Source organism: Pezoporus flaviventris, unplaced genomic scaffold (genome assembly GCF_033815535.1).
Source record: "Pezoporus flaviventris isolate CSIRO_AGI_PZ_B2104156 unplaced genomic scaffold, CSIRO_AGI_Pfla_v1 ptg000078l, whole genome shotgun sequence".
NCBI classification, from domain to species: Eukaryota; Metazoa; Chordata; class Aves; order Psittaciformes; family Psittacidae; genus Pezoporus; species Pezoporus flaviventris.
The window spans coordinates 814363-828541 of record NW_026892626.1 but is presented as its reverse complement, the minus strand read 5'-3'; the positions used below and the strand labels follow the sequence as shown (position 1 = coordinate 828541).

The following is a 14179-nucleotide window of genomic DNA, read 5'->3' as shown; positions in this document are numbered from 1 at the left end:
AAGCAGAAATTGCATACTTCAGCAAGAGATGAAGCTAAGCAAAATAAGTGACTGTTATAATTTTTAAGATATCCATCCAGCAACAGAACACACTGAGGACTCCTTGGAGCTGAAAGTTATATGGATGCTTATGAAGATTTTAAAATACAAAGGGAGAGACTTTCCTTTTCAGTATCAAGTCCTGTCCTTACAATAAGATATGGAAAAAACATCATCATGTGCAAAAACTACAAACCGATGAAGAAAAATTAGTTCAGATGTCTTTCACTTTTAAGAAATTAGTGTCTATACAGACCAACAAAATATATCTGTATCAAAAAGGCAGTGCTATATTAAACCTTCTTAGTCTCAGTTAGATAGTCATGCAAAGGTGCACTTAGATACTGCCAGCATTTGGTTTAGTTTGTTTCACAAATACCTTTAAAGTGTTTCAATATATTTCCTAATTCATATTCCAAAAACCAGCTCAACATTAATACCACAAACTTAAATCAACAGAAGAAATCTCCAAAGGCTTCATAAATAGAGTACAAGTTTGGGAGGCACAGCATGATGCTGACTGTCAATAAATAATTACAAAGACATTCAAGACACAGCCCCAGCTGATTTCCATGTCACCTGCTGACACCTTTTCTGCACGTCTGATCTGTGCTGAAAATACTGATATCCAAAACAAGAGGAACACACACTTGGTTGCCAAAAGTTGGAATAAAGTGGATGTTTTTAGAACTATAAAAAAGGGCTTATTCTAAAATTATTTATTAATGTGGAATTCAGTTTTCTCCAGGTTGGAACTCAACTTCATTACAAGCAAGACCACGAGTAAGAGTGAGAATGAAATTAAACAGACAACTAGCCTAAACAGCACCAGTTCAGCATTTTTGCAAAGCACTATTTCAGGTGTTGGGTGATAACACCCAGTTAGGTAAAAGTGTACTGTTCTGGCTTTTCCCAATGCTTGCATGCTTGGTTTTGCATTTCTGAAGTCCCTATAATGTGGATTTTAACAAATACTCCAAAAAAGCTGAAAAAGTAGAACTCTGCCACACAAAACCATGTGCTAAAGCCTGGGCAGGCTTCAACCCTCTCAGTTAATGACACGCATGACTATTACTTATTTTCCAAATTACTTAGTAACGTGTGCATGAATGATGAGTGGAGCTCACAGGAGCTGTGCAGTGACTGCTCAGAGCTTGCATAGAATGAGCTCTTTGCTCTCTGCTCTTGAATGGCTGGATGAACACATGCAGACTGTAGTCAATATTGTGTCAACCACACTGCTCCAGGACAATGGAGGCATGATGTGATGATCACGCCTAGCAGGGCTCGGCTTTCCAAGAATTTAGTTGCCAGCTATGGTTCTGTCAGGGCAGAGTATGCTAACACCAAACTACTAAACTACTTACTGGAGTGAAAATTAAGAGAATAGCAGGAGACACACCCCTTAATCTCAGTGTAACACCACAGCAAAATGTCAAGTTCCAGAGGAAAAACGTGTACTGTTTCAATCTCTTGATTGTATTACAGAAAAATCTAATTATTGACCTAGTTGGATTAACTTTTTACAGCATAACATGATCTCAGCCTGCAGACATCCAGCCCAAGAGATGAAATCTAGCAAAGTTACCAGCAACTGAAAACCAATTCTTACAAAAATAAGTGAAGCAACTTCAGCATAAGAAGTATTACCAGTTCTATCCATAATGATTTAGAAATTGTTATTTCAGAAATGCAACAGTTCATCCTCCTCTCCAGGATAAAGCCATGTATGAACACTAAGCATTTATGAAGACAGTCAGGCATATCTCAGGCTGCATACTCAATAATTCACTGAATAAGTAATCAATAAATAAAGCCAAGAACCATAAAAAGGAGAGAGCACCGACAGAATACTTGGGGTTTTCATTCCTTCCATTGCAAACATAGCAGCCATTGAATTCCTCCTATGATGTCTGCCTTTTTTATATGGACATTGAAAAAAGGTTAACAACTGAGTAATGTTTAAAGAGCAAGCTAATGATGAAAAGCTATTACACACCAAACATGGTTGGAATAATTTTTAAACCAATACCTAAAAGTGTAACTTTTGCTTAAAAGAATAGTAAAGTTGAACACAGCTAAAGTGGTTAACACCAAAAGAATCAATAGAAAACAAGGAAGCAAAATTCCTTGGGAGATTTAGAGTATGGATAAACTGACTGATGTAATCAAATTAGCAGCAGCCTAAAATGGTTCTCTCCTTCAGCTCAGCAGAACCAATTCCTGCCCATCGAATCCCAAAGTTTTAAACAGCACTTTTCATGCCCTACAGTGGGGATACAGTAACAGCATGCTCACAGGCAGCTCCTGCAGCTTAGAGGACAGGCAGGAATTGTGAAGCTACACAGTTCAGAGTTGGTGCTATTTCTATCTAGGGATAAACATGCCATCACTAAACTCCTTCCCAGGGCTGGAAACTTAGTTACAGAAGCTGGACTTAAGTGTGCATTACAATTTTTGTTCACCAAAACTGATATTTCTCACAGGGAGTTTTAGACAAATATCACAGTATCTTGGACCATGTAGTTTCCTTCATACACACTCTGTACTTTCATCGGTAAAAAGCATGAATCCCCACCTATGATTGTTTTTTCCCTCTATGCAAACAGAAAAGAGGAAGAAAACATCACATTTTAAGCCATTAGCATAATTTGATTCTTCAGTGAGATCATCCTTCCTCATTAACCCAAAACACTGCAAATTACTCTCCAGTATGATCAACCTATTTCTGCAAAACACAAATAGTCCACAGGCTATCATGGAAATTAACAAAACAAAATTACTGCTTGCAAATAACAAAATCAAATTAACATTTCTAATCCAGGTGGATACATATGGTCTAGGATGTAAGCAAAACAACAAGGTATTTGAATTGGTCTCATCCCTGGAGTTTGGGTTTTGACCCTTGACTGATCACTGTTTTAAACAAAGCAGAATTCATTAGTCAGTATCCAAAGCTCTACATGAGAACCAGATGGATATCCTGTCCATGAACTCACTACTTCTCAGAATAAACTGGCATCAAGATGGGCTTCCAGAAGGAAGAAATTAGTGACTGGTATTGTTCATATTGATGAACAACAGCCACTTAGAGGAAAGTTTTGGAGACATTCCGTGCAACCTTCTTTCTGGTTAAAAGAAGCAGCTATGCAAAATAGTAATTGCATTTTCACATCTCTCTGGACAGTGTAGTGTATCAGGCAAATACACACCTGTAAACCTGCAGTTCTTCCAAACAGTAGTAAAGATAATCAGTGTTACACATCCAATGCCACTGCACTGTCCAATTGCAAGAGGACAGTGATGATAGAACCATTATTTAAAGACTAAATTATTACAAATTTTGTTGGAATTCAACTGAGTCACAGTTATAAATTTACTGGTGTAAGCATTCTAGATATAGTATCTATGGCAAGGCCAAAAGAATTTACAATACCGTTAAGTGTTTAAAAGAAGTCATAAATAACAGTGAAGGGAAACATTTGGTGCTTGTTCGTATGGGCTAAGCTTCAGACATTTAGAGAGTATAAAATAACAGAAGCTGTTGGGTTTTTTTTTAAGCTCATGCATATTATATCCAGACAAAGCAATGGAATTCCTTATGGCTGTAAACCAACCTTTTTTCTAGTTTGACACTACAGATGGCTCTGTTGACAAATCAAAGTATTTTAATACTAATGGCAGCAAGCCTGCTCTTTACTTAGGACATTTCTCCTTTGAAAGGTGTTACTAACTCTTCAACAAGCATTGATTTCAAGGTATTGGAGAAGTCTGTTTAAGTGGAAAAACAGAACACTCCAAATGCTCCAAGTTTTACTGATACTTACAAAGCTCAGCCATCTGAATACAATTCTGTTATCAACCAACATGCTCTGTGACCTGTAAGCATTCAACATGGCAAAAGATCTAAATGCTCCCAATGCTAGACAAGACAGTTTTGAAAGTTAAACACAAAATCTTTGAGCAAACTATTTTCTTGAGTGAAATAAATTTCCTCTCTGGTGAGAGATGAACTCACTAGGAAAACCAAAAAATACTTGGTATGTTATCTTCTTAACATTTCATTCAATGTGAAAAAGTTTAATGGACTATGGTTCTCAACTAACTTTCAGATACAATACCATATTCTATGAAATTTTAATTAAACCATGAGTTGTTACTTAGAACACTGGAAGCTAAAGATGAACGAGGGGAAAATAAAGGGTAAACTCATTTTTACAACTCAAAAAAGCAGACCAGACTCAATGATGACCACAATGCTTGTTGATATCAAGTTTTGTATTCTGCACTTCCTAGCTGTCTCCTTGGAAGATCAGGAATCAAATTGTGTACACCTACTAAACTTATAACCAGTTAAATTACTTTTGAAAATCTGGGGAATATTCACATATGACAAACGTAAACACTGAGCTGCTTCCATTTCAGAATAGCAACAACATGTTAGCAAGAAACGTTGAACTGGCACAATGATATTTAGAAATCCCACCTTTTGCTAGAGAGGAAGGAAAAGGATGAAAACAGGACATACATCAGGTTAACAGGAAAAGTAGGAAAAAAGCCTGACTAAAAGTACTCAACTTTGCAATGAATGTATTCCATTCAGTAGCCAGCTGGGAAGACACATTTAATCAGGTTTCTGCTCAAGATTCCAGATATCTATGTCTGTAATTATTTCTGCATGTTTTTTATATTTAATATCGAACCACAGAATCATACAGTCACAGAATATCTCAAGTTGGAAGGGAGCCATAAGGATTACAGAATCCAACTTGTCCAACTCCCTGATCCTTGCAAAACTACCTAAAACTAAACCATATGACTAAGACCATCATCCAGACACTCCTTGAAGTCTTGACAGTCTTAGTTCTGGGACCACTACCCTGGAAGCCTGTTCCAGTGACCAACCAGCCTCTCAGTGAAGAACATTTTCCTAACTTCCAACTTGAACTTCCCCTGATGGAGCTTCATTCCATTTCTTTGTGTCCTATCACTGGTCATTGGAGAGAGATCAGTGCCTCCCCTCTGCTGCCTGCCCTGATGAAGGCAGTGATGTAGGAAGGCAGTTGACTGTGATGAGGTCCCCCTTCAGCGATGAGGTCTTCCCTCAGTCTTCTCTTCTGTAAGTGACCTCAGCTGCTCCTCAAGACTCTGCTCGAGTCTTGCCCTTGAGACCTTTCACCATCTTGGTCGCTCTCCCCTGGGCACCCTCTTAGTCTGATATCTTTCTTATATTGAGGTGTCAGAACTGCACCCAAGACTCGAGGTGGGGCCACACAGTGTGTTGCAGAGTGGGACAGTCACCTCTCTTGACTGTGCTGTGCTGTGCTTGATGCACCCCAAGACATGCTTGGCCCTTACGGCTGCCAAGGCATGCTGTTGACTCATATTCAACTTGCCATCAGCCCAACCCCCCAGATCTCTTTCTGTCAAGCAGCTCTCCAGCCTCTCATCCTACAATTTGTACCCATAGCCAGGATTACCCCATTCCAGGCAGAGAATCAGGCACTCGCTCTTCTTGAATTTCATACTGTTTGTGACTGCCCAGCTCTCCAGCCTACCCAGATCATTGTGTAAGGCCTCTCTACCCTCAAAGGAGTCCACAACTCCTCCTACTTTAGTATTGTCAGCAAACTTATTTCATGTACCTTTGATTCCTGCATACAGACCATTTATAAAATCATTAAAGAGCACTGGCCCCAAAACTGAGCCCTGGGGAACCCCACGAGTGGCTGGGCACCAGCCTGATGTCACCCTATTGACTATAACTCTGAGCCCAACCTGTCAGCCAATTCCTCACCCATTGTATGATGAACTGGTCTAGGCATGTGCTGGAAAGTTTATCCAGAAGGATACTGTGAGAGACAGCATCAAAAAGCTTTGCTGAAATCCAAACCCATCACATCTATTGGCTTCCCTTGGTCAACTCAATGGCAGACCTTGTCACAAATGGGAATTAAGCTGGTTAAGCAGGAACCTGTGCTGATTGTGAACAATGACTGTGTTGTCTCTCAACTGCTTTTTGGTAACTTCCGGAATAACCTCCTCTATAATTTTACCAGGCACTGAAGTGAGACTGACAGGCCTGTAATTACTAGGACCTTCCTTCTTACCCTTCTTAAAAACTGGGACAACATTTGCCAGCTTCAAGTCACATGGAACCTCTCCAGACTCCCAAGACCAATGTAAAATGATAGAGGTCCCATCAGCCAGTTCTTTCAGTACCTTGAGATAAATCCCACTGAACCCCACATGTAGCTGGAGCAGCAAGTCTTGAACAAGTTTGGGTTGGCTGGGAGTTTATCATCCTACAGTCATGGTCCTCCAACACAGGGCTCCAGGGGTCCCAGGGCTCATCATCGATGTTAAAAGACAGAGGTGAAGAAGGCGTTAAATGTCTCTGCTTTGTCTACATCCCTATTTGTGATGCCAAACACACACCATTCCTGCCCCAGAAAACTGTGCCACTAATTACAGGTAGAATAAGGCAAAAGCCAAGCACCTCCAGGGCCATCCATGGAAATTTGCTGCTTGTTTCATACAAGATTGTTTTGCACTGAAGCAATACTTATGGGATGCTGTGTAACTACAGGGAAGATTCAATACACATCTTAAAGAAAATCTTTTCTTAAGCAGACCACAGGGAATGCGCTACAGCAGGAGGCTGCTGGATTATGAATAGTGTCAGAATCATTTTCTGTGGACTGACACATTTTACTTAGCCAGTCAGCCAGGATTTTCTTATTCCCCATTTTGTATCATTTTAACGTTATGCCTACTTCTTATGTTTCCCTAGTGCAATTTGATATGATGCGTGCTTGCAACCTCATCGCCACTGTTGCTCTGACTGCTGGCCAGCTCGTCTTTGTCCTGGCCCTAATGGAGCTGCCTATCATTTCCCAGGATACCCAGTGGTGGGAGGAGGCTATAGCTGCCGTGTTTCAACTTGCCAGTAAGTCCACTTCTTTTTACTGATAGAAAAATACTTTGTCTTTACTAAATCCAGGTCAAAAAGAGTTTCTTATTTTATAAATCTTTCAAGTGACAAAGAATAGGCAAAGCGACCTAAACCTAAAAGTAAGCTCATTGTCTCTTAAAAGCTTTCCCCAACAGATTCTGCAGTACATAAATAGAAGCTTTTATCTTGGATATATCAAGTCTTCAGCCAACCAAGAAAAACAAGCCTTTATTTTTTCCTATGAAACCAGGAAGGCAAACATGAAAGAAATTCACAGGATGCAAAGTAATCCCCCAGTTTAGCAGGACAAAATATACCAAAGGCTTGGCATATCTGAAAACAGAGCAGAACGGCTGAGGAAAGTTTTGATGTCTTGCTGAAATATGATTATTTGCTTTTAGCTAACTAAATTGTATTCAAGGACCGTCAGATGGATTTTGATAGACAGACACATCTGCAATCTAGCAAAGAAAGCTGGAGTCAATTCATAATACTAACTGCTATAAATAAAATTCCCACAGTAGCTTTCATGGACACAGACCACATACAGAAATGAATGAGGAAATGGTTTTATCACAATTCGATGTTGACAGCAGTGACAATGAACTGTAAACTTTTTGCAATAATGCCTTTCTTTACTACATAAGTCACTCATTACAGCAGAGTCCAATAATTTAAAATACCCATGCATGAAACTGTCATTAACGGAGTAGAACATCCAAGCTGCTTACAAGATCAGCTTAAAGCCATATACTGTTATTAATGTGAAGCACAGGTTATTTTTCTGTAAATTTTAAATTCAACTTTAAAAACTCAGACAATTTAGAATGGTGTAAATCTGCTGAGACCTCAGGTTTATACTGCTGCATGATCAGAATCTAGTCTTTGAATTAGGGTGCTCAGCAGTGAACACCCATTAAGGATGATGAACATCACAGCCAAACAAGAGGAGTCTCAAAGCATCTGATCCAGCCTCAAGGAGCAGAGACTCTCAAGCAGAATTCAGTGCTATCAACAGACAGATACAACCTTGCCGTAACAAGATTCCGTACAGCCTCTTCATGTACACCATGGTGTTTGCAACTCTGGATACCTTAGTTCTCCCTGATGATCGGTGTGATGCCTGCTCAATTCTTACTCCCTCCCCTTCTCCCCAGAACTTGACATGTTTGTTTTTCCCAGAGCGGAAATGCATTCTGGCCCTGTTTAGCTGTGTTGTTTCATTGACAAACAGCACAGGGGACAGCCCTGGGCCTTTCTTCTATCAGAGCTGCTAATTTTAGACTGGGATTTTTTCCTTTTTTTTTTTTTTTTTGTTTTTCCTGTGCTGGAGTCTGTTTTAAACACAGTCAGAGAGAGACTGAAGGGCGCCAGGATATCCCGACACAGGAGAAGGAAATGCCTGCTATTACCTGTTATGCAAGCTGAACCTTGAAATCCCCAGTGCTGTGAGGGTAGAGGGGAGGGAAGCCAGAGTCAGAATGATTAACAAATCACTAACGAGAATGGCTGAAGAAGCTGTTGAACCAAGGAGTTCATCTGCCTGTCTGTGTTCAAAAGGTGTGAAGAGATGGATCTGGCAGCACATGACAGTTACAGAGACAGACGTGCTGTATGAATCAGAGGTCTCCCAACTGTAGAAATAATTCAGTGACTCTGGTGGCTATCCCTGCCACTGCCCTCCATCCTCCTCTGTAGTTAATGCCGTATTTTCCTTCACCATCATCAGATGGTTTTCTGCCTTGCAATCAGTAACATGATACTCATTTTCCATCTCATTATCTTAATGAAGTTTTTATTTTAAACAAATTTCTTCCTGTTAGCCAGAACAACCAGCTGAAGTCTTCTGGAATATATACTTTCAAAAAAAAAGGGAAGGAGTCATCACGTCTGCCATTATCCAATATAAAATAGACTTTTTGGAGACCTCCTTAGTTTTTCAGTGTTACATTAGCTGCTGGCTACTTGGGTAATCAAGGGCCTATCTTTCATACTGGAATATGCCAACAAAAGAGAGAACCAGTCACCTGTAGAATGAAATCTATTATTGTGCATGAAGGCTTGAGTACATGGCTCATAATCACAAAGTCAACTCACAATTTTCTTATTTTCAGTCAGAGGTTACCTATTGAAACATTATGTATGGGTTTCATCACAGTTTCCCAATGTCTGAACAAAAGTCCTTTTTGTTTTAGAAAACTAAGTGTATCAAGTATTCTCTTTGAGCCCTACCACAAGCTGGAATCACCCCTGACCCCACTGGAGCCTGCAATGATTCCAGGCTCCTCTGCTTTTCACTCCAGCCACCTGCAAAAGCATTTGACAGTCATTCAGAAAGGATGGACCTCTGACAGAAAACAAAGCCCCAGAAAGCAAAGAGGAAGGAAAGAAGAGAGGAAACAGCACTGCTCCAGAGACAGCAATGGGATTCACATAGCTCTACAACCTCACACCTCCCCATTAACAGGAAAGCGAGCTGTTTGCTTTGGAAAAGGCATGTGGTGAAAATGGAACCAGTGTTTTATCTGGAATTTTGTGTCAATGCTCAGAAATATCCCTCCAGCAGGTTTTGGGTTTTCTGGAGTTTTGATTTTTTGTTGTTGTTGTGTTTGGGTTTTTGTGTGTGTGTTTTGTTTTTTGCTTTGTTTCTTTTTCCCCCCCCCCCCCCCCCAAGGAATTGTTACAGCCTCTATGTGTTGAATATACAATGAATAACAAAGCTGACAGAAGATCAGCTGGAAAGGGAAGTTCATACTAACAGGGTAGGGAAGAAAGAGCACTTCAGAGAAAACTGAACTACTACAAGCAGTAACCTGCCAGACTGTATCAGACCTGAAGGGACTCCAGCCAAGTCTCCAACCTTGTACAATGGTGATTATCACAGACTTTAGGGTGAAATGTTTGAAACATGATGGGGAAAATCCAGGATACAATATCCCTTACATTAGATCTCACCCAAGTTTCTGAAAGTCCAAGACTGGAATAAACCTGAATCATCATTATTAATATTCTTGCAAATCCATATTCAGCATTAAATTACTTCAGTACATCAGATCATAAAGATTAAAAAGTTCTGCATTCCTACCGAGCTTGTAATTTACAGCCAAATAAATTACAATCTCACCTCTCCTGAGTTTCAAGCATTGCATTCCAGCTTTTCCCACTGTGTTTTTCTGCTGACAGTGTGTTTCACTCCAGACCCCAACAGGTTACAGGAAATTGGAATTTACCCATACTCTCATTTCTGTGCTACTAAACTGAAATCAAACAATTGTTAGGCTATTTAACTTCTTTCTGGGTCCTACAACTTTAGATTGGTTGACTTCCAGAAAATCTCAATGCAGATAGACCAGCAAAGCAGCCATTTGGAAAATACAGCTGAAGATATCCATGGTAGCAGTGTGATTTTGATTTCTGTATTACTTCCTTCCACCTCTTTCCTTCACAACACCCTCAAGCCAGATCTGTTCCAAGACGGAATCTATGGAGCTGTAAACCTAATACTTCCTGAAAATGAAGCAAATAAATGAGATACTGTAAATAACCTAAAAATCATATCAAAGAGAGAGAACTTAACTGCTTAATTTGTACTAAATGTTTTCATTAATTCTCATTTTTATTTCACCTCAGTGCCAAACTTGCTTGTTCTTTATGTGGAATGCAAACCTAACAATAAAGTGATTTTTTTTTCACACATTTGCAAAGATCTTAAAATACAAAAGCCTATCCCACTTGGGTTGACTGAAATGGTTGAGGTGAGCAGCTGAACCAGCAAACTGCATGGGTGGTAGCTCAAAGAGTACATTGAACACAACTGACCTGTGTATATTCTTCATGCCTGAATATTGATACATGAGTAGCAGATGATTTGTTGTGGTATCTCAATGTCAAGGGAACATATTCTAATGAGAAATATGGTAACAAATATATCCCCTGATAAATATCATTTGGATGTGCAAGTACAGGGAACATCTTTTATGACAGACACAGCATTAGAAATAGTGGAGTTATGCGCATAGAAATGCGTGAAATGAAAAATTCTTCAACTCAAATATTCACTTCATTGCTTACGGACATGCATATTACACATACACGGAGGTGTCTCCTAGCTAGATCCCCAGGTACACAACTCTTTGATGCATCAGGAGATGGACACAGCACTTGAAAAACAGAAGTAGATGACCACTGAAGCTTCCAGGAGGCTCACTTGTCAGCACAAGCTGTTTTTTCTCAGGATGACTAGAGCTCTTACCTCTGTCTAATAGAGTTTACTGCCACCAAAAGCAGAGCTTGCTTTGACTCCAGCTGAATCGAGGTGCTAAGTGATGTTTGCTGCTGACTTTCTGGGTGAAAGTCTGCACATTTATCCTTATGTAAACAGCTGCCCACCAAGAATTATGCCTTATGCACAGGGAATCCTTTTCAGCCTTCAGTTCAAGGACTGCCATAATTTCTAAGTCAACCTCTAAAAGGTAACAAAGAAAAGCAAGTTCACTGTCAGTAGACTTGTTAAATAGTGCCCTACAACTCCCTTTGAAGATTTCCAACTAACATAAAGTAGAACTCACTGCCTTACACTGACTAAATTTCACAACTTATCAGGCTAAAGACAAAAGTGGAAAGCCATTATAATTCAGTGGTGAAAAGTGAAAGACAAGAGGGTCATACTGCCCCTGAGAAGGCTGGTCTATGTAATATGCATGTTCATAAGCAATTAAGTGAATATTTGAGTTGAAGAACTTGTCATTTCACACACCTCTTTCTGCATTCTAAGAGATGTTATGTTCTACCAAAATATTTGGAAGGAAATTTTTATCGTACTCAACAATGTACCACTGAAAACTCAAAGGCCACTCAAGCCTCCACAGCATTTAAACCAAGCCAGCACATTTCTGCAGCTTCAGCCTAGTACTACAACTAAGAGATCACAACTACTACACAACTGTAGGGGCCCTACAAGAAACCTGGAAAAGGGCTTTGGACAATGGCTTGTAGGGACAGGACAAGGAGGAATGGCATTAACCTAAGAGAGGGGAGACTGATATGAGATCTTAGGCAGAAGCTCTTCCCTGTGAGGGTGGTGAAGTGCTGGGCACAGGTTGCCCACTGAATTTGTGGCTGCCCCATCCCTGGCAGTGTTCAAGGCCAGGTTGGACGGGGCTTGGAGTAACCTAGCCTAGTGGAAAGTGTCCCTGCCTGTAGCAGGGGGTTGGAACTGGATGAGCTTTTAAGGTCTGTTCCAGCCCAAAGCAGTCTGGGATTCTGTGATTTTATGATTACAGAAGCTCCACATTTGCCTCACACTGTAGCAACTCTTTTTTGTGCCAAGATGACACAGGAAAAGGTGTTAATTGAGTAATCATTTACATAAGTCCTATAGCAATCGCACTTAGGGAATCTATCTCACTGTGAGAATGAGTTGAGTTCCTACAAGCAGCTTATTCAGGCTTGTGGTTCACTGCAGCTAAATCATTCCCTGTAAATGTTTATGGGGTATGTAGAAAGGGGGTGAAAAATTTCTCCTTCCTGTTTGCAGTTCTGCTGCAAAGGCATGGGTTGTCAACTCCCAGCAGTCTGGCTGCTCTGTTTTCCTTCTTCTCCCTCTTCCTGGCAGCAAAAGTCATCCTAGAGGACAAGCTGTAAAGAGGAGATTTATAACTTCCAATATAGACTCTCTACCAACCTAGAAAAAAAAAAACATAGTGTAGATTTCAACTGCACTATCAATGTATTAATAAAAAGGAGGAATTTGAATCAAGGGGTATCTAAAAAGAAAACAATCCAAACAAAACTATCACTGAAGTAAAAAAGTGCCTATGAGAGTTCTTTTAAAATGGTAAAAATCTGTACATGGCTTACAGCCAGCTATAGTCAAACAGGAAATTCAGTATACAGATCTGAAACGTAAGTTCAAAAAGTAACATTTTCCCAACCCACCCTCATTCACAGTCAATGCTGTCCCAATCAAAAGTCTTCCTAGTGAATTCATTATCTGTTTCTTTCCCCAATGAGAAAGCCCCCCCCCCCCAGCCAGACTTATTTTGCTACAGATGGGAAACAACTAGAGATAAACAGCAGCTCTATGGGAAAATAAAGTACTTTAAGTAATATCATCAGGATTTTTAGTAAAGATGTGGCCTCTGCCCAGACTCCAGACAATACACAATAAAATGATCTGGAATTGACTGATGTACATAATTAAATTAATTCAAGGAAATTCAGCTATGCATCTGAAAGTCTTGTCATTGTTACAAAACAGACATGAAAGCAAACCAGATGAAAATCTTTAATATTTTCATAACTAAATTTAAGGAAATATTTCCCATTGCAGACCTTTTCAAACTGTATCATAAATTAAGAGATCGAGAAGACTGATGGCAAGCAGAAGAATTTTCTGGTTATTTTTAGGAGAGTTACCCACGGGAAATAGTCTGGAAAGCTAACTGTCTCCCTTCAGGTATTTTATTGGAATACTGAAACTAAATTCAATGTCACAAATGTCTTTTAAAAAGTGAAAAGTCACCACAGTAAGTTTCTGTCATGGAGACAGAAGCTATTCTTATTACAAGGTTAATTTTTATAGGTACTTCTAATTGGTCCGCATACCATCCGAAGCCAAGTTCTGCACTGGTATATTTACATTAAAACTGAGTCAAACACATATTACACAAGCATCAATAGGAGTAGAATTCCAGCACCATTTTTCTTAAATGCTCATAAAAGTGATAAACTAATTGAATACTCAACAGTATTCAAAGGCACCAAATTAAAATGTTGTCAAAGATAACACAGTGAAAGCAGTAAGCAAAACTGGAGATACCAATATCATGAAAATGCTCTGCTTTACCTATCTTCTTAGTAAAAAGAAAATATTAGTCAAACTTCGGTTTCATTCTCTTTCCTTAGAGCAACTGAGTATTCCTGAATCAAAGCACAGGGGTCTGAACCCAGTGGTACAGACATAGTTTTCCGTAAGGTTCCATCCAAACTAGGAAGACACCACTCCTCCATACACTCCACATCCATATAACAAATGAATTAAAAAAAAAAAAAAAAAAATCTACTTTTCCTAAGAAAGAAGAAACTGTAAAGAAGGGCTAGGCTGGCACAACTAGAGCATTTAGTGTTTGCCCAGTCATTCAGAGAGCAGACTTGCTGCTAGATGTTTCATCTCAATTCCTAGCT

At 39.6% G+C, this 14179-nt stretch overlaps 2 protein-coding genes across 4 annotated transcripts in view; one reads left to right on the top strand and one right to left on the bottom strand.

The window, feature by feature from the left end:
• The window catches only part of IFT140 (intraflagellar transport 140), a 77460-nt gene that overhangs the window by 24699 nt on the left and 38582 nt on the right, over positions 1 to 14179 (bottom strand). The gene's annotated exons all lie outside the window — the stretch shown is intronic.
• The window catches only part of TMEM204 (transmembrane protein 204), a 28084-nt gene that overhangs the window by 6943 nt on the left and 6962 nt on the right, over positions 1 to 14179 (top strand). Inside the window, exon 2 of the mRNA XM_061473892.1 lies at positions 6833 to 6988. Coding sequence (XP_061329876.1) covers positions 6833 to 6988 — 156 coding nt within the window. The remainder of the gene's footprint in view (positions 1 to 6832; positions 6989 to 14179) is intronic.